Source organism: Puntigrus tetrazona, chromosome 3 (assembly GCF_018831695.1).
Source record: "Puntigrus tetrazona isolate hp1 chromosome 3, ASM1883169v1, whole genome shotgun sequence".
Taxonomy (NCBI): Eukaryota; Metazoa; Chordata; class Actinopteri; order Cypriniformes; family Cyprinidae; genus Puntigrus; species Puntigrus tetrazona.
Window position 1 is genome coordinate 18,981,403 of NC_056701.1, and position 27,704 is coordinate 19,009,106.

The 27,704-nt window shown below is 39.2% G+C and overlaps 1 protein-coding gene across 1 annotated transcript; it reads right to left on the bottom strand.

The window, feature by feature from the left end:
• Positions 1-203: 203 nt before the first annotated feature.
• Positions 204-27,704, bottom strand: LOC122341327 (xylosyltransferase 1-like). Its single transcript, XM_043234684.1, is given in 14 exon segments — positions 204-322; positions 1,607-1,718; positions 13,311-13,630; positions 16,762-16,830; positions 16,833-17,094; positions 19,789-19,984; positions 22,778-22,970; positions 22,973-23,015; positions 23,017-23,044; positions 25,367-25,554; positions 26,735-26,951; positions 27,089-27,208; positions 27,326-27,464; positions 27,677-27,704. Coding segments are annotated over 14 exon segments (2,034 nt in total).

Sequence of the window (27,704 nt, forward strand, 5' to 3'; positions counted from 1 at the left end):
CATCTGCCAGGTGATGATGGAGGTCCAGGGTGAAAGAAGCCGCAGTACGCTGCTATTTCTGCTGGATACGTGCCCGCTGACGTCCCTCTCTAACCGCACCAGCCATGTCCCAATATACTCCCTTCCGAACTCGCTTGAGATAGACTTCCCTTGTTCTTATTAAGGGAGTGGATGTGTTTTTGTGTGTGTGTTAGACTGCTGAGTCAATGGGGTCTGTGGTTAGCCTGCGCCGCTTGATCCTGCTGTCTGCTTTGGAGAAGTGGAGTGTCACATAACCGTGTAGAGCGGGCCGTGCGGTTGGAAAACTCGCTATACTGAGGATCTATGGCACAGCAATTGAAAAGCACCGTATATTCAGCTGCCGAACTCTCACATTATTAACCATCAAGGACGAGTTTAGGAATGGGGGAAGGTGTCCCGAGCTATCTTTCTCTCATTATTGTTTACATTTGAATAATAGCAACTGTCAAGGTGACTGTCTTTTCTCCGAGGAGCCTATTAAATTTTCTGATGGGCCGCCAAGATTGCAGACTGTTCAATATGCATATTCCTGCTCATAGAATAAAGGTGAACTCATGGATTTAAAAGAAAGGGCCTGGAATCGCTCCCTGGGGCCCTGCGAATTGACGCCTTGTCCTTTCTATTAATGATTAATATTTGATTCATTTAAAAGACTGTGTCACCTGCCCTTCATTGAGGTGCCACAACCTACCCACCCTCCTGTGCTACAACCAGGCTGTGGAGCTAAACCCTACACGTTTTACCTGTTTTTATTGGTACTGCAGTAGTTTAATTGCATGCAGGGACAACTGATTTAAAATGCAATGGTTGAATTTTAAAGTGTTCCTATTATGGTCAATGAAGTGTTCATATTTTCAACAGATTGACATGCATTCGTGGTCAAAAAGCACTTATTTTCTTATAATATGCATTTATTTGTATTTGTTCAGCGAATTAATATGCATTAATATGTATTTATATTATTAATTTGTGTAGCACTACCTCTCTTTCTGGTGTAGAAATTTCTAAGGGACTGCTCTTGGTTCATAAACAAAATGCCTTGTGATGTTGGATTAAGGCCCCCCTCTCTCTGATTATACCTATTATATACTTTATTTCCTGAGTCAATACCCTCAAAGAAACAAAACAAGATGGTTTCTCGAATAGGAAAAGAGTAATTTAATGAAGTAAAAATCTGAAACGGTAAAGAAAAATCGAGCAAGATACTTCAGTTAAGAAGAATACTTTCTAAATCCCAACTGTCGCCAAACCACGTATCTCCCCCCCTCTTTTAGCTGATGGGAGTGCAGACAAGGTACTGGGTAAATAAATCAAATGTAATTCCAATACAATTTCAAAGAGCGAGAACGTCAACGAAACAGCAACAACAGTGGGTGCACAAAATCACACACACACACACACACACACACACACACACACACACACACACACACACACACACACACACACACACACACACACACACACACACACACATCCCTCCCGCTGCAGGCCTGTGTGGCTAGTGTGCGTTGAGGCCTTGAAAACTGAAACTGGCCGCTTCACCGAGAGTGAGCAAACGAACAAACAAACAAACACACAGTACCCCTTCTTCCCGTTCCCAGATCACAATCTCTGAATATTCCTGGTCCCCAGCCGAAGCGTCGATCGTCCCACGATGCTGGAGGAACACCCAATGTTTCCGGTAGCTGGGTGCGCTATCCGGAAGAATAAAAGAAAAAAGTCCATCGATTGTGTTAACGTTTCGACACACAAACACTTTAGTACGGCTGATGCACTAGCGGTCGAGGCGGCAATGTCCGTAAGCGTTCTTGGAAACCTCAGATAAACTTAACGCTAACCCATATTGTGGGCTAACTGTATGTTAACAATTAATACAAAAAGGAAAAAACACTGTTACAGAGAGAATTGAACGAAAAGCCCTTTTTTTGTCTCATCTCTCAAAGTTTGTTCTACTCACGACTCTTTTTTTTCTCTCCTTCCTTATTATCCAATCGGATTACTCTGACCTATTTTGGGGCGGGTTTAAACTACGGGATATCCAATCACTAAATACAAACAAGTTAGATTGTATGCACCACGTTTTCCCCTGTGCATTTCTAACTAACTTTCACGCTACATAACGTAATGATATGTAGAAAGGTAACCTTAAAAAAAGAAAAGGAAAGAGTACACATTACAAATACAAATTTAAACAAACTGAATAAAATACATACTTAAACCTTATCACTGAAAGGATTTATTTTTCTATAGGGTTACATATGTAGTAATTCATATTTGTTCAGCGACTCCCAAATGATCTGCTCAAGGATTCAATTTAAAGCAGTGTTTGTGAGCATTTAAAGCTCCAAAAACAGCACCTAGTGGTAAAGAATGAATCTGCATTTTTATTCAGACCAACACGGAAAGATCTACAAAAAATGTTTGTGTTAACATCAACATGAAACGGCTTGGGACAATAATTTCAGATTTAAAACTTGTTTTCATTCAAATAAATGATTTTTTCAACTTTAAGCAGCGTAACTGTTTTCAACAATTATAAAAATAAGAAATCAGAATATTAGAAAGATTTCTGAAAGAAAAAGTATCACAATGTTTGCTACGGATTTTATAATGCAGAAAATTCAATATGATCTGAATTGTTTTAATGATGGAGAAAAAGGAGAGGCAGTGTGTTATTGAAAACATGAGGTTGTCATTAGTATGTGATTTACATTTACATGCAAAGTGATGAGTCAGTGTGTAATGACCTTTAGTCTTCCCTGTTTGACCGGGTGTCTGATTATTTGTCTCTCTTACCTGTTAATTATCTCACTAGTCACCGTAGTCTTATTTACACCCAGTGTTTCTCCGATCACGTCAATGTATGGTGATGTGTAGAGCTTACTTGTTATCTGGATAATTACAAATTTTGAACTTTGCCTCGTGGATTATTATAAACACTGAAGTGTGGCAGTAATAATATTCCATTACTGTTCAAACTATATTTTTTGATCAAATAAATGCAACCTTGCTAAGCATAAAACACTTCAAGAAAGTTTTATTTTATTATTCTTTTTTGCACATATTAATATATGAAACTGTGAATGCTGATTCATGATTTATAATAATCAAAGTATCCTAGATCCTAGTCATGTTAAATGTGTTGTTGCAAGTAAGAATTTTAGAGCTACCAAATCTATAAAGTTCTAAGAATCAACCTGCACATTTCTACAATGAACAAGCCTATTTTATATACTTGTTTCTTAACAGGATTGGAAACGTTCTGTGTGTCACAATCACAATGTTTACCCACATGGACTTTCCACTGTGTTTTCTTTGGTTTTGGGTACTTTTCCAGTTGGGACCTCTTTTTTGTTTATTTTATTTTTTTGGAAAAAAGGACATAACAAACTGTGTTGTGACACTGTGCTCCCTGTCTAAGTTCCACAGGCTATCAATAAGAATCCTAATCGATACTGATTTCAGTGCCTCATTGATGGTGTCTGTGGACGTCCTTGGCTGCATCTCCATGCTGTTCAGTTGCTCAGGATCAGGCAGATATCTGTATGTGTTCACAAAGTGCCCTCGGTCTCTGAGGCTGATGATGGAGTGGATCCAGGTTCTGTATGAGCCCCAGGGACACCAGACTAATTCTGTGAGTCCCTCTGAATAATGACTGCGGGCACACAGGGTTGACTGAGAGGAATTGGAACATTTGCCAGTACTAGTTATATAGTACTGGGGCTGCACACTGCTACAAGGAGGGTTAATTACAAGCACATAGATAAAAGCTAATAAATCCAGCGACATAATGGAAGGAGCGAGGGACCAATCCCACCCCTCATTCATCTCCTGCCATTTAAAACAGACTCGACTCACGGCTGTGAGAGACCGTACCAGCGAGTTCAAAGGTGGGTTTGAAATAATCGTGACAGAGTGAATAACTTCAAGGGCATTTTCTGTCAATCTGCTGCAGCTTGGAACGTAATAAAGCGTGGACTATGATGTCTTTCAAGCTGCAGACCAAAAACTGCATCAGCATGAATCAGTAAATCAGCTGTTGTCCAGTAAATCCTTCAGCGGCTGAATTAAGGGCCGTAACTTATGAATGCTTCATACTGACCCGGCTGATGGATCTGTGCGTAGCAGATGAGCTCTGCAGCAGATCTAGTGTCGTTACAGTCCAGACCGCTGCAGGCTGAGGTACTGCTCACATTTGGGCTGGTGTTTGTTATAAAAGGGCACTGCTGACTGGTTTTGACAAGTGGGTCACAAGCAGTGTTAACTGCTTTGTGTTTGATACGTTACACACAGTTTCAAATTATAAAGGCAGCTATATACAATATCTCTCTCTCTCTCTCTCTCTCTCTCTCTCTCTCTCTCTCTCTCTATATATATATATATATATATATATATATATATATATAGTTTTTTTTATATATATTAATATTAAATGTACTAAATAAAAAACAACACATATAGCCTACATTAGCATTCAAACAAACTGGGATCTGTAAAATTTTCTATGTTTTTTTGAATGTCTTATGGTGCATTTATTTGATCAGATATAGTATAAAATATAATTTTTTCTTACAGACGTTCTAGTTTTGCAGCACTTACTGGGATACAGGATATTGGTGACCCTCTTCCATCACAGGCCCTGATGACACAAGACATATTTAAATCTCACGTCATAACCTGGAGCACTTTGCATTTTACAAGGATTTACATTATAAATGTATATGTGGAAAATGCATTATACAGCCATTATGCCACACAGACATCTGTCTGCAGGCTTTGCGACTCCATAGGGAGGTGCTGCGAGGCCTCGAGTGAGAAACAGCAGAGCTTTTCCTGTTTTCCAACAGTAATGAGCATTTCCGCTCTTTCATTTTAAAAGTAGGAGTTTGGCTTCAGCGTTCAGGCACTTCTCAAACTAGTGCCGCTGTGTGACAAAATGCAGAAACTCGCAGAACAAGCTGCTTTTTAAGCAATATATGGGCATAGTTTTCCATGCACCTTAAAGCTTGTATTTTTAGGTGGCATGGGATGAACGGAGCCGCTGTCAGTGTTGCTTCTCAGTGAGGCATTGAGCTTAATACCTCGTTTAATATGCCAGCGAGCCAGTGTGTGCCCTGATATTGCTCTAATTGATGCTGCCGCGCGATGCCACATTTGCTCTATTGATAAATTGTTAAATAAGCAAGGCTCTCGGCCGCCCCCAGCCCCCTCATCCTGGGCTTTGTTTGTGTGCCAAGTGAAAGCTGCGCTCTGACAGGCGTTCTGCTGGGGATTTGAGTTCGTGCATGGCTGGTCAACCTTATTTGTATTGTTTGTCACGAAGACACTGTTGTTCTAAGGCTCTGCGGGGAGTTTGTTCGGCCTCTATCTCCTCTCTGTCTTTTATCTCTCTATTCGCACACTTCCACAGAGCTGAGATCCGCTGTCTGTTGGCTATGTGATGATATTGTTAGGGATTGTGGAATCGCATCCTAGAGCAAACCCTGAGAAAGGAGTGCTCTGTCTCCATCGGGGCCAGGCGCACGCTTTGCACTCTGATTTTTGGTAGAGGTGGAAGGAGGTTCATTGTGCTTTGCTTAAGTGTTGGCTCGGTGAAGAGGATTTCGGGGGTTGCCCTGACTTCCTGTTGGCCCCTGATTGAAGTGAGCCCTGATTTTTCTTCCAGCTTTCTCAGTGTCTGTGCACTTAGTTGGAATGGTACTCTAGACTAATCACATGATTAGGGATGGAGCAGGTAGCTAACCTGTGACTAACTTTCTGCAATGGCTTATATTTGGTCACTTGTCAGTGTTTCATACCTTTTCATGCAAAAGATGGGCCTCTTTTGTCTTATATTTTTATGCATGGAGACTTGTTCATCCTCTGAGAGAAACAGTGTGAATTAATTTTATTCATTTTTTAGTCTTAATTTACTAAAGGGCAATGAAAATGTCAAAAAAATGTAAAAAATATTATCCGATTTGTGCATATATATTCAACTATATATATATATATATATATATATATATATATATATATATATATATATATATATATATATAATATATAAGTTAATAGTTTTCCACATAAAGGGATTTTATATTTTATTTTTGCTGAAAAAAAAAAAGATTTGTTCATGGTAAAAAAGCAGTTTTGCTTCAACAGTGTTTAGCAGTTTTCTTTTTTTTTTTTCCTCAAATTTTCCATCGTGAACATCCATGATATGTATTCAATACATACAAATCAATATTATTTATATTCTAATTTAATTGCGTACAATTACATTAAGTGTGATATTATAGAATTTTTCCACTTAAATTATTATATATTTGTATTATTGTCATTAAAGTATTTTTATATACTTGTCGTACAAATCATTAAATTATTATATGGAAAGCACAATAAAAATAGCTACAAAGCAGCAGTTTTTATTACATGAATTTAAAACTACATTTGCCAAAAACAAGAAATATTCCACACACGGCCGCGGTGAAACCAATAGTTCAAGTGAACACAACCATCTTTGTCAATCAGATTTACCAACCACTACAATGACAAAACTCGAAAAAACCCTGGTTATAACCAGAGCTGACACCATTTCTGTTAGCCAGAGCCCAGCTACACTTTGTGCTTAAAATGCCACAAGAACGAAAAGAGCGATATCATCCGGCGCGGGTGAGTGACTCTCCTCTGGGCACGTGCGCACCTTGTTAGGACTCCGACATGATTTACATTAAGCAGGGACATATTTTAGTCTCTAGGCAGAACATCCCTTGCTAAACCACTTCCCCAGGACAGCAGGCATTTGATTTCACTGAGCAGGCCTCCCGAGCTGCATAGACCAAACACGCTCAAACTTGTTCTGAAAGAGATTAAAACTAAAGCCCGTTCCCTTTAACAGTCTCTCATTTAGAAGCAGCGCCGCACCTTGATTGTGGATTTTGCTGGCGTAGAGCCTCTGAACTTCACTTCAAAGTCAGCAGACTGCGAGGTGATCAGAGATGTCAGGACTTCAAAGCTCCAGAACGTCCGTGTAATAATCCTCGCTTTATTAAAACATCTTCTCCCATATTTGAAACACAACACAACAGAGACCCTACTATTACTATACAGGAGATTATTAAGACCCTTCCTGGCTTCATAAACAGAGCTGCTCCAGATGCACCGTGCGCTTTGTGTATCAGGTCAAGTAAATTTAGCACGCGGCCCTGGTACACAGGGACATGTGCAGTGTAAAGTGGTGTCTGCTTCTGTGTTTTGAGGTTTTTTTACACGGCAGGCTGAAAGCAACGGGCTCTCTGCTGGAGCATTAGTGTGCCGTGTCGGAGCTGTACTCAGATGACCAAGACCTAATGGAGGTCTGGGACCCCGGCGGCACACGCTACGACAGGGTGTCTAGAGACTCGGCCCAGTTTAGCGCACATCAGCGCTCTCGAAGGGACACACTGGCAATCTGTTGTGCTAAGTGCCCCTGTCCCCTGCTTTCACTGCGAACGAAAGAATACCCTCTTCTCTGCTTCTAGGAAGTTGTACAGATGCTCGAATGCTTTCTGGGAAAAGCCAATTCAGTGAGTTCACGTTAGCCTTGAACTTTTGACCATATAAGAAATGCAGATGGATTCATTATTACTACGCATATGTGTAAAACCGAGTGTTTTTTCTATTAGTAAGTTGTGGATTTGAGCAAATTTGTCTTATGGTGACTTAACTGTACATTTCACCACTTTTTATGCTACTTTCACGTCTCCAGGAACCTGTAACAAGCGCAGCCGAGCACAAAAATATAATCTTATTTTAAACTTGCAATTTTCCTGTTGTGTAAGTAATCTATTCCTGTGATGGTAAACATTTACATTACTCAAGTCTTCAGTGTCTCCTAATCCTTTAGAAATCATTCTGATACGATGATTTTACGGCTGTGCTGCCTAATATTTTTGTGGAAACCATGTCTTAAAAAAAGAACAGCTATCAAAAGAACAGCTTTTATATAAATATTTTGTAGCATTATAAATATCATTACTGTCACTAATTATATATTATTGATATCTTTTAATCTGTCACCCAATCACTTGTATGGAAGTGATTATCATTAAATTAGTTTGATTAGATTTGTTATTATAACTTTGTAATTTGCATTATACAATCAAATTAAATAATAATGGTAATAGTATTAATTGGTATTAAGTCTAGAAATAATATATTTTTATTTGGTAAGATGTCATGTAATAAAGGCCATTATTGTAAATATAGTGTATATATTATGTTGCGTTTTGAGTCATTTTTGTAATATTATTTTTATAAAGAAAATTTTTTTTTTTAAATGAATAAATCAAATTAAAAGGAATAAATTAATTAAATCAAATTAAAATGACTAAATTAAATTAAATACTAGATTACTCATTACTACAAACTAAACGATACATTTCCAAGGTCCTGATAACCCTGTAGTTCGTTATTTTGTACATGCATGGTCTTTCAGTGTTGCATGTATAACATTTGTGAAGGATATTCATCACTAATCACTGGATTATCCCACTGTCTAGATTAAAAATCAGACAGATTGGTTAAGAAAGCCCGCGTGCGTCCTAAAGCGCCACTGCCAGGCTGCAGATGGAGGGTGAGGGTGGAGACAATTAACTACCCATATCAGTATCTATTTAGCCCTGCAGGATTACATCAGTACACAGCGTCAAAGCAGTGACAGACACACTCAAAAGAAGACAGCTGTGTTTCCACGCTGCAGGTGAGACAGGTGTATGCCGTATAGCCGCTAATTAGACTGCCTTTTCCTATTCGGTGGAAGCAGCACAAGATCGATGGGCTAAAAGTGGCTCTTTGATCCTGGATCGAGGGATGCGGGGACTCCTGAAATCAGCCTCAGGGGACCACACACAGCTTTAGGGACCCCTGCCAGCTCCAGATTCTCATCTCCACCCTCTTGTAACGGCGTTAAAGAGCAGCGCTCCACATGTCAGCGGCTTTATCTACTGCAAATGTGACTTTTCTAGAAGCAGAAACCTTGCGGAAGCGCATCTCCTGCCTTGTTACTGGTGAAGCATCGTGTCTGATGAGAAGAAATGAGATGACAAAGGTGTTTTTTTTATTCAAAAATTCAGTATGAAGAAAAGAACAGCAAAACCAAAAGAGCATTGATACAGAAGGCATTTACAACAGCAGTTTTTTGGTTTCGTGGAGAAATGAAAGATACAGAGACGACATGTTTGATGCTTACAGACACAAAGGTTGGGAACAACAGCTAAGGCACAGAGGTCCCCTCCGACTGAAGAGTTTAAAGAAATTGTGCAACAGTTGCTCAACAAAACATTCCAGCACAGAGAACGGCAATCTGGCGTAAGATTCTCTGAAAGGCAAAATGTTCATTAAGAGCCACACACTCAAGACTTGTACAGCCCTTCACAAACCCTTCACATGAGAACTTTGACGATCTGTACAGTGCCAGTCAACACACCAAAACCCCACCCACTTCTTTTTAAAAACAAGGTTATGTACAGTCCAATACAAAATACTTTACATTGTCGTTCCTACCAAAATAGCTATAGTACAGAAGAGATGTCCGAGTGATGTGCTAATAAATATCATTTCAATGTGAAGGGCAGATTAGATATCTCTGTGAAAGTAAAGTGAAAAAAGAGGTATGTTGCTGTATTTGTGAGGTTAGATTCGCCAACTGCAGAGATCTTAAAAGGTACAAAAAAAAAAAAAAAAAAAAAAATCTACTTCTGTCATTATTTATGAAGAAATGTTGTCTTTTTGGTCAATACAATGAAAGTCAGCGGGCCCAGCGTTGTTTTGAAGCCTATTAACTTTAATTGCACTGACAAAATTAACATCTTTTATGTCCCACAGAAGACTGAACGACATGAGGATAAATCATGACAGAATTTTTGGATGAACTAATCCCTTTAAAGGTGAAGTGTGTAATTTGTAAAGAAACAAACAGAACTGCAAATATTATTCAGTACCAGTTAGAAAATATGTTTCTTGATTCTATGCCATGAAGTCCTATGAGACTTCACCAATGAGTTTTCATTCTGACACCTTCAGCTCCTCCTAAATCCTTTTTTTGCAACCGTCACAACTCTTTTCATGTTATCGCAATGTCACGGCATGTTTATCAAAATGAAACTGATATAAAATAGAAAAAATAGATTCCAATGTTTTTAATAGTGTAGGCTTACGTCAAACCTTTTTCTTGTACACAGGCTCTGCATTAAGCACTATATAAAGTGTTGAATGAAAAATGTTTCTATCTGCAATGTTGCAGTATTTGACAAACACTGCATCTAATCCACTTCATCTGTAATAACGTACACAAACAGAGCAAGCGACATCACAGCAAGCAGAAAGTGTCTGACTTGATGACTTTGTTTTTAACTCATTCCCTGATTGCAAGCAGCCAAAACGAAGTTGGGCACATATTGTTTCATGCCACGCTCCATCTCTCGCCCTGCCCCAAACTCAAACAGAGCACTTTTAGAAAAAACTGCATTTGCACTCATTGGAAGGAATCTGCACAAAAAAAGAGATTATTTGAATATGACACACTTCACCTTTAAATGTAAAAAGGCTCTTAACATTAATATTTAACTATCCAGTGGCTGAATCCTCACTTACAGCCAAGATCAGAAGTAAATGAGATGTATGTGAATAGATAATTTCATACAGTTTCTCTTTTAAGAATATCAAATAATTTGCACTTTCACACATACAGTACAGATGTAACACCACTTAGACAAGCATTAGACGCTCTATTGAAAAATTTAAATAACAATGCATTCCCGCTTCGCACCCCGCTGGGAACGTATGAATGACAAGAGTGCTTTATTGAAATTTTAAGGTCACATCCTCCTTTGGATCACATGACAGCAATGACATTTCACTGTTTGCGCACCCCGGGCGGGACGCCACATCTCCGAGGACCAGATAACAATCAGATTGCATACAAAGTGATGTCTAGGCCAGGGTCACAGAGTCCCGGAGGAGACGTGCTCCTCAAATGAGAGAGTGCAACAAGCCACACTAGCCCAGTTTAAATATGGAGTCGTACATTTGCAATGTAGAAACATAAAAGGTTTTGTAAAAATGTTGGTCCAATGCAAACTGTAGAGTCCAGCAAGCTTGCAATCTTCCTCACTAAAAATACATCTCAGTCAGATCTGAGAGGCCACCCTATCATTATTATGGATGTGAGTAATCCGGACGGGCCCGATCTGGAAAATGTGACGTCCAAATGGCGTACGTGCAAAAACGAGACTGAGCCCGGGAACTTTAGGAACCGCGTTGAAATTGCATGGATGCTACCAACATGTCCAGCCGATGTCCGCTTTTGTTCGTTTGAGCAATATATGGCGAAAGCACCAAACACTGGCTCGTATAAAAACACTAGAATAAAGAAAATGACAAGCAGCATGACTGGAATCTCAGTTCTTGAGGTCATTTAAGATCAATCGTCCAGTTAGTTCCCGATGAGCTCGATGTTTATCAAATGAACAGATGAACCTCAGGTGGAGGGGCAAGAAGGTCTTTCTACTAACGCCCGTACTAGTACCGTAAATCTTGTGTTTATAGTTGTAATATGGTTGGGATGATAGCCTTTGTAAATAAAGGCAGCTTGTTTACAAAAGGTATTGAATGAGCTGCAAAAACAGCATATAGACATTAGTCATTGACTAAAAAATATCTATTTCATTTATATAAACACATGAATAAATAGCCAACTTACAACCCAACTCAGTTACCCAGTACCTCTGTTCAGGGGAAAGGAAAAATTATAAAACAATAAAAAGGCAAAGAAATTACATATCTTTTTCGTGCTGCGCCAGCACAGCTGGCACCTTCCATTTCAAGTTTTGACAATCTGAAGGGCAACAGCGTACAGACAGAACGACACTTCAGACCGTCTCAAGATACTTCAGACTCTCTCGCTTACAGAATTGTAGCTTGGCATCGTGCGAGATCTGACTTCTCCACAGAATCCTTTACCCTTGGACCATAAAGCCAAGAAACAACCTCCGAGTACTCGATCAAGTGACCCTGAAAACTGAAGCAATGATGCTGATAATTCAGCTTCGCAATCAAAGGAATAAATGAAAAAATAAAATATTTCTATAGAAATTTAATACTATTACTCATTAACTTTTGTTGATCAAATAAAAATGTCCTTGCTGAGAATAAGATCCTTCTTTGAAAAATGTACTGACCTCAACATTTTAAATGGTAGGATGCATCACCTATCACATTACATAACTAAAGCTAAAAATTCTCAAATAAAACCTTTCCTGTTCTGTTTTCTGTTAGCTCTTCAGCCTTCGCATGTCTCTAGCCTATAAGCCTGTTAGTTTAGCATACCACTAAATATTTATCCTGCCAGCTTAGCACCCGATCAGCCTGCTAGCTTGACATACATGCAACCACCAATTTTTTGTCATTTTTATTATTTGTAGCTACCATTACTACAAAAGTATAACCGAAAAGGCCATTTTGAATATACGTTTAGCTACCTCTTCGCCTCCAAAGGTCAAAGAATTCTGTGGAGGTTGGCATCTTGCACAACACTGGATCTCTTTTACTTGTCAAAAGCTGACTTTTTACTATTAAAACCAGATGCTTTTCAACCAATAACTTATTAAAACTAAACAGGAGACTTTATTAGGGGAGTTTGAAGGTTTTAAAAGCCTGTTTGATTGCATTTGATCCAGTGAAAGCCTTGTAAAAATGGTACTATTTTTCTGAAAAAATTAAAGAAACGTTGTGCTACAGACAGTTATATACGATCTGAAACATTGGTTTTAATAAGGTATAGGTTGAAAAATGCTTCTTCTATCACGTATATTAGGTGCAAGTGTGTTTGTTTTTAAATATAGAGACTTACTATACTATACAAACATACCTTTTGGTCTTACAACCAGTGTTAAGGTCCATTCTGTGCTTAAAATCCCAATCCCAGCATTCAGCTGTGACTCCTACATTTAGGCATCACTTGCTGCTTCCAGTTGACAAAGATTCAAATCACAGTAATCAAAATAAATTAAATATAGAGAAGCCTGACAGCACTCACATCACTAGAGCACTCGGAGTTTGAGAGGGCACACATTAAAAAAAAAAATTAAAATTGAAATTAAAATCATCAAAACTTGCCAGCATACACTTTCGAGGCCCTGTGTCTTGTGTTTGAGAGAGGGCCATTTTGCTCATATTCACATGAGCGATGCTGGAAAATAAATAATAAAAACCAAATGGCGTAAGAAATGAAAAAGGCGAGTCTTCAGGGCAGTGAATGCTGCTACCTGATTAAATCCGTTGGTTTTGGTGTGGCCCAGCTGGGACTTTGGGTCCGGGCTGAGAGAGCTCCACAGCGTTTCTCTGCAAGTCTGCATGACGGGACAGCCACTGGGGCCCGTTGAACACACGTCCACAGCCGACCACACCTCGCCCACCAGACTGTCCACCCAGCGCTCCAGCTCGGACCCCGTCAGCTCTGCGTTGTGTTCGGCCGCTTCCACCTGACCCAGGTGCACCGGGATGTTCAGGATGGGGTTCAGGCCGTGGAAGCTCTGCTCCATGTAGCTGTTCTTGGCCGCCCACAGCAGCGTTCTTAAAGCATCCTCTGTGAGAGAGAGAGAGAGAGAAGAAAAAGATGGGTTTTTTTCCACAAGGATGAACAAGGACTTAATGCAAGCAAAGCAAAACTGGGATTATGACTGAATTGGCTGGAACACTTTACATTTTCAGACATGAAAAATAAAGAACACTACCCCTGATATTATTTTTTGCATTTTCTTCATCTATGGAGGTTATAAAACAATCAGTCTTTCACGGATTTATATTTGCGCAATGAACTCTAAAGCTAATGTTTGTTAATTTAGATACTATAAGCTTTAATTGTTGTCGGTGCTGAATTTGTGTGCTGAGCTGGTGGATGGGAGGTTATTGGTTATATGCTAACAAGATACATTTTTCGTGGGTACAAATCTGTATCTGTAAACCAACGTTACATCAGAGTTATTTACACTGCTGTTCAAAGGTTTGGGATCAGTAAAATGTGTTATGTTTCTGAGTCTCTTATGCTGATCAAGGCTGTATTTATTTGAATTGAGAAATACAGAACACCTCCCTGCAATATTGTGAAATATTGCAATTTCTCATATTGGTTTCCTATTTGAATATTCTTTGAATTTTCAGCATCATTACTCTAGTCTTCAGTCTCACACAGTCCTTCAGAAATCATTCTAATATGCTAATTTATTATCAGTGTTGAAACTGTTGTGCTGCTTAATATTGTTTGTAAGCTGTTTCACTTTTTTCTGTGATTAATAAAAAGTTAAAAAGAACAGCATTTATTCAAAATAGACTTTTATTTTAACAATAAAAGTCTTTACTATCACTATTTATCCATATAACATCTTTTATGGAGTATTAATTTAATTTCTTAAAAAAAAATTACTGGCCCCAAACTTCTGATAGTGTATTTTGTAACACAAAGAATTCTGAAAAAAGTATCACAGGTCCCAAAAATATTAAGCAGCACAACTGTTATTTTTAATTGATCAGTTCAAACATTTAAAGTGTCATCTTATTATTTGCTTGTTATTTTTATTAGTTCTTCTTTTGAATATTTTGCAAATATCTAATTAATTGATCAAAAGTGACAGTGAAGACATTTATGATGCTACAGAAGATTTCTAAGAAAGATGAAAGACGACGGGTTTCCAGCCACAAGAAACTTCACGCCTAACTTAACTTTCACCAAATTTTAATGCATTCAGTCTCTTTTTGAGGGCATGAAAAAAAAAACCTACAGCTGGGATTTTACAAAATCTCTATCAAAATGGCATTAAATATCAATACTGTGCTGTTTAATTTTTAAACGCATCTTCATATATAAACTAGACCACTAGTCTGCATCACATTACCTAACGTCAAACGGCTAAAAACAGCTCCGTTAGCTGTGAATTCCTCGGGCTCCTCACACTTCTCTCTTCACAGATCACCCTCTGTGTCTCTTCCTGACCCCCCTTCTCCAGGTTGGCCCACCTCCTTTCCAGAAACATGCCATAATACGCTCACAGGAAGTGCATGAACAGGAAGGCGTCATTGCTTACAGCGCGCTGCCCGACCTGGGCCGCATAAACACACTCCATAAACTTTTATTAGCTGTGGGTGCAGAGCGAAAGAACTCGGTGCCTGCCGTAGACATTAATCATACGACAGTCTGCTAAATCACGTGCGTTTATCACCCGCCCATTCCCACACCCAACCGCGATCACAGGCTCTCCCTCATTAGGAGCGTTTTGAGGGTAGATTCGCTGATGACCGCGCACCACTCTTATTTGGAAACGTCCCTAATGGGCTAGAGATACCAATCGCGGCCCCTGCACGGTAATCTTTTGGAGTTTATTCCAATGAAAGGTGACCTGGCGTGGTGTATTACTCATTCGTGAGCCGGGGCTATATATAGGCAAGCGAGCGGCCCAGGCACAGAGCTAGACGTGAAGGCAGAAAGTGCCTTTGAAAGCGGGGGGGTGGATGACCTGAGAGGTTGAGGCAGTTTAATATACAGCGCACCATAATGTCAGACTATGGTCTTCAAAAAAAAAAAAAAAAAAAAAAAAAAAAAAAGCACCCAAAATGCAGGGATTAGTCATTACATCTGGAGGAAGGAGCATTTCTCATTCTGCTTTAAATATACGAGCCTGGAACAGAGCATAAATCAAAGCTTCAAACGCAGAGCATTTTCTCCAGTGATATTCTGTGCTACGATGGCCAGTGTTTATTTCAGGTTTTTTTCCTAACTATGAGAGTTGACAGGAAAAAAAACAATGTTGTTTGTTGTGAAAATGATTTATATTTGCCACTTTACAGCAGATGTTTGTTTGCTTAAATTGAAGAACGTATTTTAACATCCACACTAAACTTAGCTATAAGTTTATTATTTATTTATTTATTTTATTATAAATCTTTTATATTCAGTCAATTGTATAATATTATAGTTTAATTTATTATATACTATGTTTTAAATTAGCTATGTATTTTCATTTTAGTTATTTTACGTAATTTATAATAGTTATTTTATTTTTCTGTTTAGTTTAGTTCAATTAAAATGTAATTTTAGTATCTATAAAAAATATTCCTTCTTTAATAACTTATTTGGCAGGATTAGGAATGTAGAATATGACCTAGCAGAATATGGGTTTCATAAGCGATAATAAACAGCCAATATGTTAATAACAGGCATGCTAATAAGTAACTAGTTAATAGCGAAGATACCAAATCTTTTGCATTTTACATTTTGTCTACATTTTTCATCTAATATTTATGTTATTACATTTCAGCTTTATTTCATAGACTTATTTCATATTTTGTATTTTCATTACAAACTATTTTTAATAGTTTAATATACACTATTGCAATGAGCAGCTTTAATTAATTAAGCAAGCATTTAATTCATTTTTAGGAAATTGCTTCGCTCAGATGGTTTGTTTAAAAACAACAGGCTAAAACAAATGATTGACTGAATCATTTGCATGATCATACAGTGTATTTTGTCTTCTTTTTTTAATGAAAAATGTTGTTAAATACATCCTTTCTCACTATCTTTTAATTAAGCTACATAAATTCCATCAAGCCTCCAACTCAAATGTTCCCCCAAACAAATGTTCTCCCACTGAAGGCTGTCGCACGTAGGAATCAGTTAAGGCGAATCATCAGAAAGAAGCGGCTGGAAAGAAGGATTCTCACCGTGGCGTATAGGCAGGTGTTTGTGGTGGGTGAGGGGAGTGATGAGGAAGCGTGTGTCTGCCACGGGCTCCAGTGGTGCAGCACACGTACGGTCCACATGCCGGGCCGCAGGGGCAGGTTCAGAGGAGGCCTGTAGTGAGTGAACTCAGCACTGGCGTCGATCAGGATGTCGTAGGTGGCGGCGATGACATTGGTGGGGTCAATCCACACCACGGTCACGGTCACGTTTGAGCCCTTCCCCCATTTCTGCATGCCCACAGACTCGTCCATGGGTCCCATCAGATTCCCGAAGTTCCGGAATATCCTTTCCTTAGCGTCCCAGTCTGTTCCAATCTGATTATAGAGAGAAAACAAATCAAAAACAGATATTTATCGTGAAAGTCAAGAGCAGTTCCCACCCAATCTTTTAGCCTAATGAACCCCATAGCCCTTCATAGCCCCATGATTAAGGCTCAAGTACTCCTTTATTAGAACAAACCAATGTTCCCATTCACTCTGGATATCATTTAACATGACCGTTAATTATATTAAAATTACTTTTAAATCACTGATAAAACAAATCAAGGCTGTGGGTGAATAACAGATTGAGTCACGTATGCTCTCCAACACTTAGACTTTTCAAAAGTGTGTCGTCAGTGAAATGAATTCTAAAAATACATTGAAATCTATTTTTAAAGGAAGTCTCTTAGGCTCATCAAAACTGCATTTATTTAATGAAAAACACAGTAAACCAGTAATACTGCATACTATTACAACAATGTAATGTTACTACAATGCAGTTTGAATATATTTTAATATGCAATTTATCAGAAATCCTCAAAAATCATTCTAATAGGCTGATTTGAAGCTCAATAAATATTTTTTGTAGAATATATTTTGTAGAAAAGTGGTGCTTTGACTCTTTGATGAAAATAAAGTTTACAAGAACACAATTTATTTGAAATAAAAATATTTCGTAACACTGCACAATATAATGTACGTCACTTGTGTCAAGTTTAATGCATTCTTGCAAAATAAAAGCATCAACATGTTTCCATAAGTTTAAGTGAAATCTTTTCAAGTACCCCTGAACCTGCCATACTAGCCCTTGGGTAACATACACCCTGGTTGGGAATCACTGATCTAGAGCAAAGTTGGAGAGGCAGAAACAGTAAAAGTGAAGAAAATGAAGGCAAGTGAGGCAGGAAGAGAACACAGTCCTGGGGCTCTGAGACAGAGTGTGTCGCTCTTGATGCAGAGATGTGTCAGTTCACTCCCTCCAGACACTGCACAGGACCTCATTGCTATGGAAGCTGTACAAACTTTCTGTATCCTTAAAATTCAGTCCCCTAAGACACCCGAGTACCAGGAAGCCTGAGCTCTGTACATAACTGTGGATCCCTAAGAGAGGCACATACAGCCAAATGAATTGCACAAGATCCCATCGTAAGTAAACAGATGGCACCAATTGGGATGGCCAGTACCAGCTGAGATGAGCGCAATTGCATCAAACGATCAGCAGTGCCCAGTGTAATGTTTCTCCCACTGTGAGGTAATTTGACTTGGGGTGTGAATGGGTGGGGGGTGGTGCTGGTGGCTTGGAGCGTCTAACATTAGCTCCTCCGGCCGCTCTTAGAAACAACAGAAATTTCTACCGAGGACATGACCGACAGCGGGAGTCTCTTACGGTTGACCTGTCCCATATCCCTCCTTGGCCGTGCCTGCACCTCAGTAAAACACAGCAAATCAATTTGATCATCCTGTTGGGAAGATGCCTGAGACCCAGCTGGACTTGGTTTAAGCATTTTACAGCTCTGCTGTCTTGTCTATGGGTGTCCCCCAAGGACGGATGCTGGGAAATGACATCCAGGCAGAATCTAAAATTAACTTTTACCACACAGAGGAATTAGGAACATGTACTAGTCTTACATTTATTTATATATATATATATATATATATATATATATATATATATATATATATATATATATATATATATATATATATATATACACACACACACACACAATTTATAACACACACTACCATTCAAAAGTTTGGGGTCTGCAGGACTTTTTTCATGTTTTTGAAAGAAGTATCTTCTTCTCGTAGTAAAGCCTGAATTTACTTAATCAAAAATATAGTAATATGGTGAAATATTATTACACTGTGTAATAATTATGTATGGTAATGTATAGTAATTTATTCATCTGATGGCAAAAATACAATTTAAGCAGCCATTACTCGCTTCTTCAGATGAAAATATGTGAGAAATTGCATGCATCTCAAATCAAAGATAGTTTTTAAATATTTCTTTGCATTACTCACATTATTATTATTAGCACATTTTAAACATTAAATAAAAAGTCAAAATAGAGTACAGCGATTGTTCATCTTTAATTTGAATTGTCAGTCACTTTCTTTAGCAAAGGAAGTGTATAATTATGTAATAAAAAGAAAGAAAAAAGTAATCTAGTTCGAGATGTTTATATGCAGTTGAAAGTCATCTATCCGCATCTAACACCTGTGTCTGAAACCGAACACATACCCTTGGCTTCCAACAGATAAACTGAGGGCAGTTCAGCGTGAAGTCATTATTTTATCCCCATACTCGTGGCAGACAAATCACTGATTACGCCAAAGGGCAAGATGACAGGTATGGCGCTGCCTGACAGCTAAATCAATGAAGAACGCCTGAATTATTGGTTGTTTAACGGAGTATGTCAAGCACAATGTGCAGCAGTGTAAGATTGCCAATAATATTCGGAGGTCAATTTTCTTAGCAATGCATACATTCTGAGGGTATCGTGGGGGCGATTCGGCACCTATAGACTGCCAAGACATTTTTACTGCAGTGAGCCTGAACAAAATATGCATTGTCTTAAAACCTTTATTTATGAAATGCTGCACGATGACAGTTTCTGTTCATGAATAAAAATGGCCAACAGAAAACATAAATGTGCTACCCATCATCCTTTAACTATAGGAATACACAAAAACCCTTCCTCTCCAGTGTTTGTGTGTGTGTGTGTGTGAGAGTATACTAACCTCTGCAAACTGCAGCCTGTTGAAGGTATTGGGTGGATTGGTGAACTTGAAGAACTGTTTGGGCATGACCCAGGTCTCCAGGGTTTCCAGTTTACTGGTTGCCAGGTTGGTGGCATGATGCCTGACCAGGTATCCCTGGAATTCATCAGACAGGAAGTAGGTATGGACAGACACAGGATGTCCCATGGCAAAATACCTAAAACCACAAAAGATGTTTTAACTCGTTTATCAATTAAAATTATTTGTCTTGTATATTTAGACATGTTTATATTATATTCTATATTTGTTTTGGTGGCCTTTTCATTTGCTTGGGGTCTTTTAAAAGAAAGCAATAATTGTATTATTTTTGAGTGCATTTAATTGATCGAGAGAGAGAGAGAGAGAGATAACTTTTTTTTTTTTTTTTTTGCATTTTCAAGTTTTTTTATTGTAATTTACTGTGCTTTATTATGTTAATTAGCTAGTATTTTTGTTATTTTTTACCTAATCAAAATAACCCAAATACAGCTTGACTGAGACTAATCAAAATGCACAATAAAAAAAACATGATTTCTGAAAAGTGTTATCTGCAGTGCAACCATTTTAACAATGTTTCATAAGCATCAAATCAGCATATTATAAAAAAATTATAAAGAATGGCTGTAATGTTTGTAAAAATATTTCAGAAAACTACAATTTGTATTGTATTTTTGATCAAATAAATTGTGTGATGAGCATAAGATAAAAAAACGTCTTACCTACCCCAAACTTTTTAAACGGTAGCGTACATATATATTTTTAATAAACCGTTAAGGCAGTTTGCACAAATACAGATCTTCCTCAAGACCAGTTATTTGACCAATAACTGTCTTCAATTTTTCAAAGTTTATTCTGGCTTTGGTAACAAGCTCTTCACTTGGAAGACAAAAAAAAAAAAAAAAAGTTGAAAAACTTGTGAGCAACCAAACCAATGATTTTGTATTCCGAGTGAAGTTTATTTTCTCTAGACGTGGGGTTGTAGAGAGGTGAGTGAAGCGCTGGGCTGTGAGACTCTGAGACAGACAGACAGAAGGAGGAGCAGCAGGAGCTGATAGAGACGCAGGCGGCCATGCGGAGCGGACGGCTGCTCTCACAGCGCTCTCATCAGTATTCCAGCACAGGCTGGAGGTGCTCCATCCCAGCACCGCTCTCCTGACAAGCAGAACAGCAAATATTTACACCGGTGCGGCCGCCCCCGTCCTCTGTCACCGCAGGAGGTGGGCAGCACGCAGGGACTAACAGAGCAGCTATTGAAGCGGCCCACCTCAGCCTCTCACCGCTGATGTCACAGAGGGCTGCGAAAAACAGAGCGCTGCCTCACTCGCGGACCCCCAGCGCCACCATCCCAACCCCCACCGGCCCTCAACAACACCCTCCTTGTGCTGACGAGTCCCTCTGCAGGGTCCAAATACTGAGGCTCTGTGTCTGAACGCACAAACAGCAGCGACGCCAGGCATTACTGCACTGATAAACACATATAAACACCGCAGACAGACTGACAAACTCTCTTTTCCTTATCCTCTTTGGCTCTGTCCGTCCGTCTCTCTCTCTCTCTTCTCTATCTCAGTAATGACAGATGTTCGGAGAGCTGAGGAACTTCAGATCTGCAGCGAGTGAGATCAAACAAAGCTGCGTTTCCCTCGGCAGACGGCACAAACGAGTGTGCTCTTCTTTAGCTTTCAGAATAGCCAGAGCGCTTAATATACGACACGCTACTTAACAAAACATAATTGCATTAGATAAACATGGACAGTTCACAATTCACTTAAAATTGTAAAGCTATGTTTTAAAAGGATAATTCATTTAGAGTAGTGTTCGGTGGGATGTCAATCAGAAAGGTTGATCTGGAGTCGCAGAATCGCTACTTGACTGAAATTCAAAGTCAGAAGTAATCTCTCAAATTTACATTTAGTCAGTTAGCAGACGCTTTTTTCCAAAGCAATCTATGAACGAGGACAATAGAAGCAATCAAAAACAATAAAAGAGCAATCGTGTATCTCATTTAGCTTAAAGCAGTACATATAGCAAGATTTTTTTTTATATAATAAATAAAAAAATGTAAGAGAAAAAAGAATAGAAAAAGAACAGAGCAAGCTAGTGTGTGTTATAAGCCTTTTTTGCTTTTGTTAACTGTATAATATACAGTTGCTGCACATAAAATACAAAAAGCTAGTTTTTTTTTTATTTTGAAAAAATATAAAAATTTATAGTCAAAATGTATTAAAACACAGTGGGATGAAAATGTATTCAACGAAATACCAATTGTTTACAAAATGTATGTAAACAAATCAAAAGTAGGGTGTAGTGCTAGCACTTTTAATTAAATGATTTATAATTTTAAAATCACTTAAAAATGATTGATAATTGACTTTTCTACAGTATTTTGTCAAAAGCTGAGCATCCAAACAGATTCCTTTTATTTTTCGACTCAAATTCATCTGTAACTTGTTAGAAGCTAACCAAATGAGATGTCATCTTGAAATCCTTGAAAACCTTGAACAAACTGACTGACAGTAAAATTAAAACATCAAACAGAACATTAAAAACAGATTCTCTTGCAATGAGGATTAAAAATGATTCGAGTCAACTACAATGTGCAATTATGAAATACTGATTGCAGAGCATCAAACCATTTTCATTCAATTACCAAGAATCGGTTTAAGTCATTTCATGATTTTCAGTGTAAAATCTGGGTCCTAAAAGCAAACCCAGCCAATACAACAAAAGCCAATGGAAAACTCCAAACAAGTCAATACGACAGACTTAGATAATCTAAACCAGTGTTCCTCAAATCTTGCCCTGGAGGGCTAATGTTCTGCAGAGTTTAGCTGCAACCCTAATCAAACACACCTGTGCAAGTCTTTAGGATCCCTAGAAAATCACAGGTAAGCTTAGTCTGATTCTTGAGGAACACAAACAGCAAAATCTCATTTTGCACTTCAATGAAACGCACAATATTCTGCGTACTGACCTGCAGCTGTTGTCACTGGTGTCGCCCTGTAAGGAGTTGGCAGTCCGTGCCAGACCCAATCGGGCGAAGGCATGATAGTGAGTGAGATGTGAGTCGGACAGGCTGTGAATACCATCCGCTTCATCAAAAACATTCTCCCAGTAGGCCTTGAGACCCGGCGTGCCCTGGGGCATGCTCCCGAACAGGAAGCGCCCAGCTGATTCACAATCTCTTGATTTACACTGGCTTCAAATTTCCTTTGCGAAGAATGTGGGTCTGGTGGTTTTGCTGATGGAGACAAAGACAGGGAGAGAAAGAAACAGAGAGCGTGAGTGTGAAGACAAGGAGGCGCTGATAGACAAGACAACCTGCTGAGACAGTGAGAAACAGCACGAGAAAGAGAGATAGTGACAGAGCGAAACGACGGAAAACTGAAAAGCGTGGCACACCTTCCAGTGTGATGTGCTAGAAGGGGAAAAAGGTAAAAGAATCAGAAACGGAAATTCTCCAGAGATAATTGACGGCAAAAAATCAAAATCAAAGTGGCACATGTCTGACATGAAACACTGGTGTTGCTTTTTATTCACATCCACCTCGCCTCCCCGCAGACTAACATGTGTAATGTAATAGAGATAAGAAGAAGGACGACATCTGTGAAGAGCCAAAATATCAAAAATCTTCATGCTTGAAATAGTTGTGAGGCAACGTCAGACCCCTGACGTTTCGCTTTCAGAGAACGTCCTAGAAGATGGAAAAATCTAAAACACGAGTCACAAAAAGAACAAAAATTAAGATTCTGTCATAATTTACTCATCCCCATGACTTTCTAATGCCATATGACTTTCCTTATTTCATGCAACACCAGAGAAAAGTAAAAAAAATGAGAGCAGTATGATTTGTAAGCAAATCATTTAAACCTTTAATAGACCTAAGCCAGGATACCGCTACAATTTCTGACAGGATGGAAAACAAGACTGTGAGGGATAGAAATGCTGTGCGTTCAACAGATTGTACTGTTACTTAACAACATACCGATTGTTTGTCTTTCTCATCTTCGAGAGAAAAAATCAACTTGAAGTAATCAAAAACAAATGGAGTTGAAACATAATGAGAATTAACTGACCTGTAGTTAACATGTAGTTACAAAGTTATAGTTAGTAGGATGTCTAAAGTGGACTATCAAAATAAAGTGTAACCTACAATTCTTTTAAATATTTCCATTTAAATTTTTGGGTGAACTATCCCTTTAAACAAAATTCTAATTTTTCAAAACATGTGAGAAAGAAAAAGTCTGATGAAGTGATTTGGAGAGGCATGTCGAGAAAGCTCCTTTATACGGTTTGGGCCTCTACTGGGTGATGGGTGAGAAATGTTTGGATACAAACTGAACTGCCATGACACATTTCAAGCCTCCCTTCCTCTCCCATTGTCCGTTTTCCTCAGAGCTGTCTGTGAGAAAGGAGGTATTGTCACAGAATAATTACTCAATACTCACTACGGGCATGCCTTCAGTGATAATGACCCCGCTAAATGCTCGCAGACCCTTCCCCCAGCACAGGCTTGAATGAGTTAACCACAGGCTCCGTGAAAGGACTCCATTATGTAGAGTCGTCGTGGCTGTAAGCGTTTAGCGATGCTCGAAATATGCCGATGATGGTGCTGGCTTTTCAGCCAGTATTCAGAACAGGAAACACTAGTTATAAATAAAACGTGGCCAAAATAACTGTACTTCAATTCAAACATACGAACACCAAGATCCACCATTGTGGTTAAAAGGGGGTGGGGGCACAAGCAAGTGGCACATCTGCCTGATGTGGCACGTGGTGATGATGTCATGGTTTGGCACACAAGCTCACAGTAGGAGTTTATGAGGAAAAAACCTGCCGTACAGACCGCAGCGTGGTTTAATGTGAAAGCGTACCACAAGCAACACGACATGAAAAACGCAAAGTTGCAGTTCTGCTGCAGCGGAATGGAAAAAATAAAGCACAGCCAGCTATGTGAAAATCACCAGGCTGGGAATGACAACTTTCAAACTCATTTCGAGCTCCGCTTACAGTAGAGCGAGTGAGTCACTGTGTGTGGTCAGGCATGACCAACGTTAGGATTGACTCAGTACTGGAGGCTAATGAGAGACTTCCAGACCAAAGGTAGGGAAGGGGGCTGCTGCGGTCAAGCCCACAGCCTCACTGCGTTATACTAGACTCACTCCCAGAATCCTTTTGATGAGAGACCGCCTCGCAATTGATCCCTCATCGTCCTTTTCTGCCGGCCAGAGTTAATTACAGATCCCCTGTGTAGGCACGAGTTAGCAAGGCTTTCCTTTAGTTGAGTCTCATTGGATTTCTAATCACGATTGAAATCGCTACTGACTGGAGAGCTTGTCTCACACTATTAGGTGTTTGTTTAAGGTAAATTAAAGGCCTATTGTGCTTATTCAGACTAAGCAGGACGCGCGTAGGTCTCCTTGGGCGTGAGGTCAGCGCTGTCACGGAAAAAGCTTTAAAAGTGTTTAACTAATGATCGGGTTCATCGAACTGTTCCTGTTAGCGCCGACTGCACTGATACAGTCGGACACCGAGAGGGCTGAGAGCACGGCGGGAAGGGAACGAGACGCTCACCTGGAAACGGGGCAGGTCGGAGGGCTTGAAGTCGTTGGGCGAGCAGCCGCACCAGTCCACGATGTGCTTGTATTGACACTTGCAGCCCAGCTTTCGATTCCAGTTAGTGATGCGGAGGTTGTTGTCCACCATGCTCTCACAGTGCGGACTGTTCTCCAGGACCGTGTGGAAGAACGACTGAAAAGAAAGAGACAGAACCACGGAGGAGGAGGAGGAGGATGATAAATAGGAAGGGATGGTGAGAGGTGAAGAGAAAGAGAAGAAAACAGATGACTAAGAGGTTGAAACAGAATAATGACATCTGATAAAATGAAGACGGATGTCTAACAGAATGGCCCTGTCAGGAGGTCTAGTGTGTTAAATGTCTACATCAGTGAAAAAGGGCCAATTGCCTCTCAAGCCACAATATCCAATATCTCAGCGGTGAATAACTAGCCCTAGACAGAGCGAAGAATCCAATTTCGCGCAAGGCACAGCAAAAAGCCCTTCATTAAAACTAACACATTGACACAGTCATTTCAAATGAGCAAACACACAATGCAAATGAGCAAATAAAGCTATGCAAATTCATCTCGCTTTTTGGAAATTTACTCAATTCATCATCGTAAACTTCAAACTCATGAATAAGTGAGAAATATTAATGAAACGCCAATCTAGTGAATTAATGTAGCAGAATCCTTGGAATACTGTGCAATGCAAAAGTCATTTTCTTGATCATTATCGTCTTGTTTTTTTCGTAGAATAATTTTTTTAATATTCTTTAAAAAGGATCACAGCTAAATCACAGCTAACATTGTTCAAGATCCATTGTTTTCAGAGAATATATATTATTATAAATAAACATTTATAATAATAAACACAAATGAATTTATTTGATTTGTTCAAAATAAGTAAAAACTATAATAAATGCAATGTATTCTATATAGTCAATTCCCATTGTTTTAGCCACAGTTAAAAAAAAAAAAATTCTCATATTAATTACTCACACTCATGTCGTTTCCAAACATTCGTCATCTTGAAACACAAATTACGTTTTTTGACCATCCATAAACGGACACGTTCAATTCCCCAAAAAATATGGCCATAAGTAAAATAGTCTGTGGTTTAGCCTTAATTTTATGAGGTTTTGAGAATGTTTTTGCACAAAGAAATCAAAACTAACATCCTAATTCAACAATCTAATGACCACAGCTCACTGATGTCACATGGACTATTCTAATGGTATCCTTACTACCTTTCTAGGCCTTAAATGTGCCATATGCTGTTCGTTTTTCATTTTTGGCAGAATTATCCCTTAAAGAATGTTTTTCCTGAAAAACAACACGTTCACTTCTTTGACATAATTTTGTTGTCTCACCTCCGCAGGTAAGAGTGTGTATGCGTAGAAACGTTTCATGTTGGTCACGAGGTCATCTTGAGAGTTGATGACATACTCCACAAACATTCGGTTGAGCAGAAACCAGTCAGAGCCTCCATCCACGGATATGCCTTCTGGAATTTTCCTGTCTCCAAGTCGCCACATATGGGTGTCACACTCGAAGAACAGCCGGTCCAAACCTTGTTTTCTGATGAATCTGTTGGCGATTATCAACAATGCAAATTACAAATTTATTTTTATCGGTTATAAAAGGCACCCTTCTGTGCGACTGGCACGCTGTCGAGAGGTCTTGGGCACCATAAGCCATCAGCGTGATCACGCGTCAGCACTCACCGAGCGTTATCTCTCCCGTGGGACTTGATGAAATTCATATCTCTGTATTTGGACAGGAAGGCCACCAGCTGATCATTGGTCCTGAGGAGACATTGATAAAAAAAATTGTTGGAAGGGAAAGCAGAAAATAAGCGAAAGAGAGAAAGAGTAACAGAGAGTTTGCTAATCAGGCTAATGAGCCACAGTGTAAATGAGCGCGGAGCACGAGGGATTGTGGGTGAGTCCAAGCTCACATACAGAGCCAGATTCAGCCCCTGATGCCAGCTGCCCGCTTTCACCGCCTGTCGCAATGCATTGCCTGAACGTCTGTAGTCATTTTTCCCCATACACACTCCTCTCACACATTTGGGGGTTTTTTGTTCACTGCAGGCTTCTGCTACAGAGGAAAGAACTTCACACTGAAGATAAAAAGAATAATAAAATCTTCATTTATCGCAATACCAGGGAAAGTGGAATTTGAAAAATGATTTGCTCAAAGGAACAGCAGTCATGGCTCACATTTCTGGGGATCAAACCAGCAACTTTCTGGTTACTAGCCTGACTGTGAAACTAGAACTGCAAGTGAGTATGCATTGGGAACATTCTCACCATGGAAGTCAATGAGAGACTGTAACAT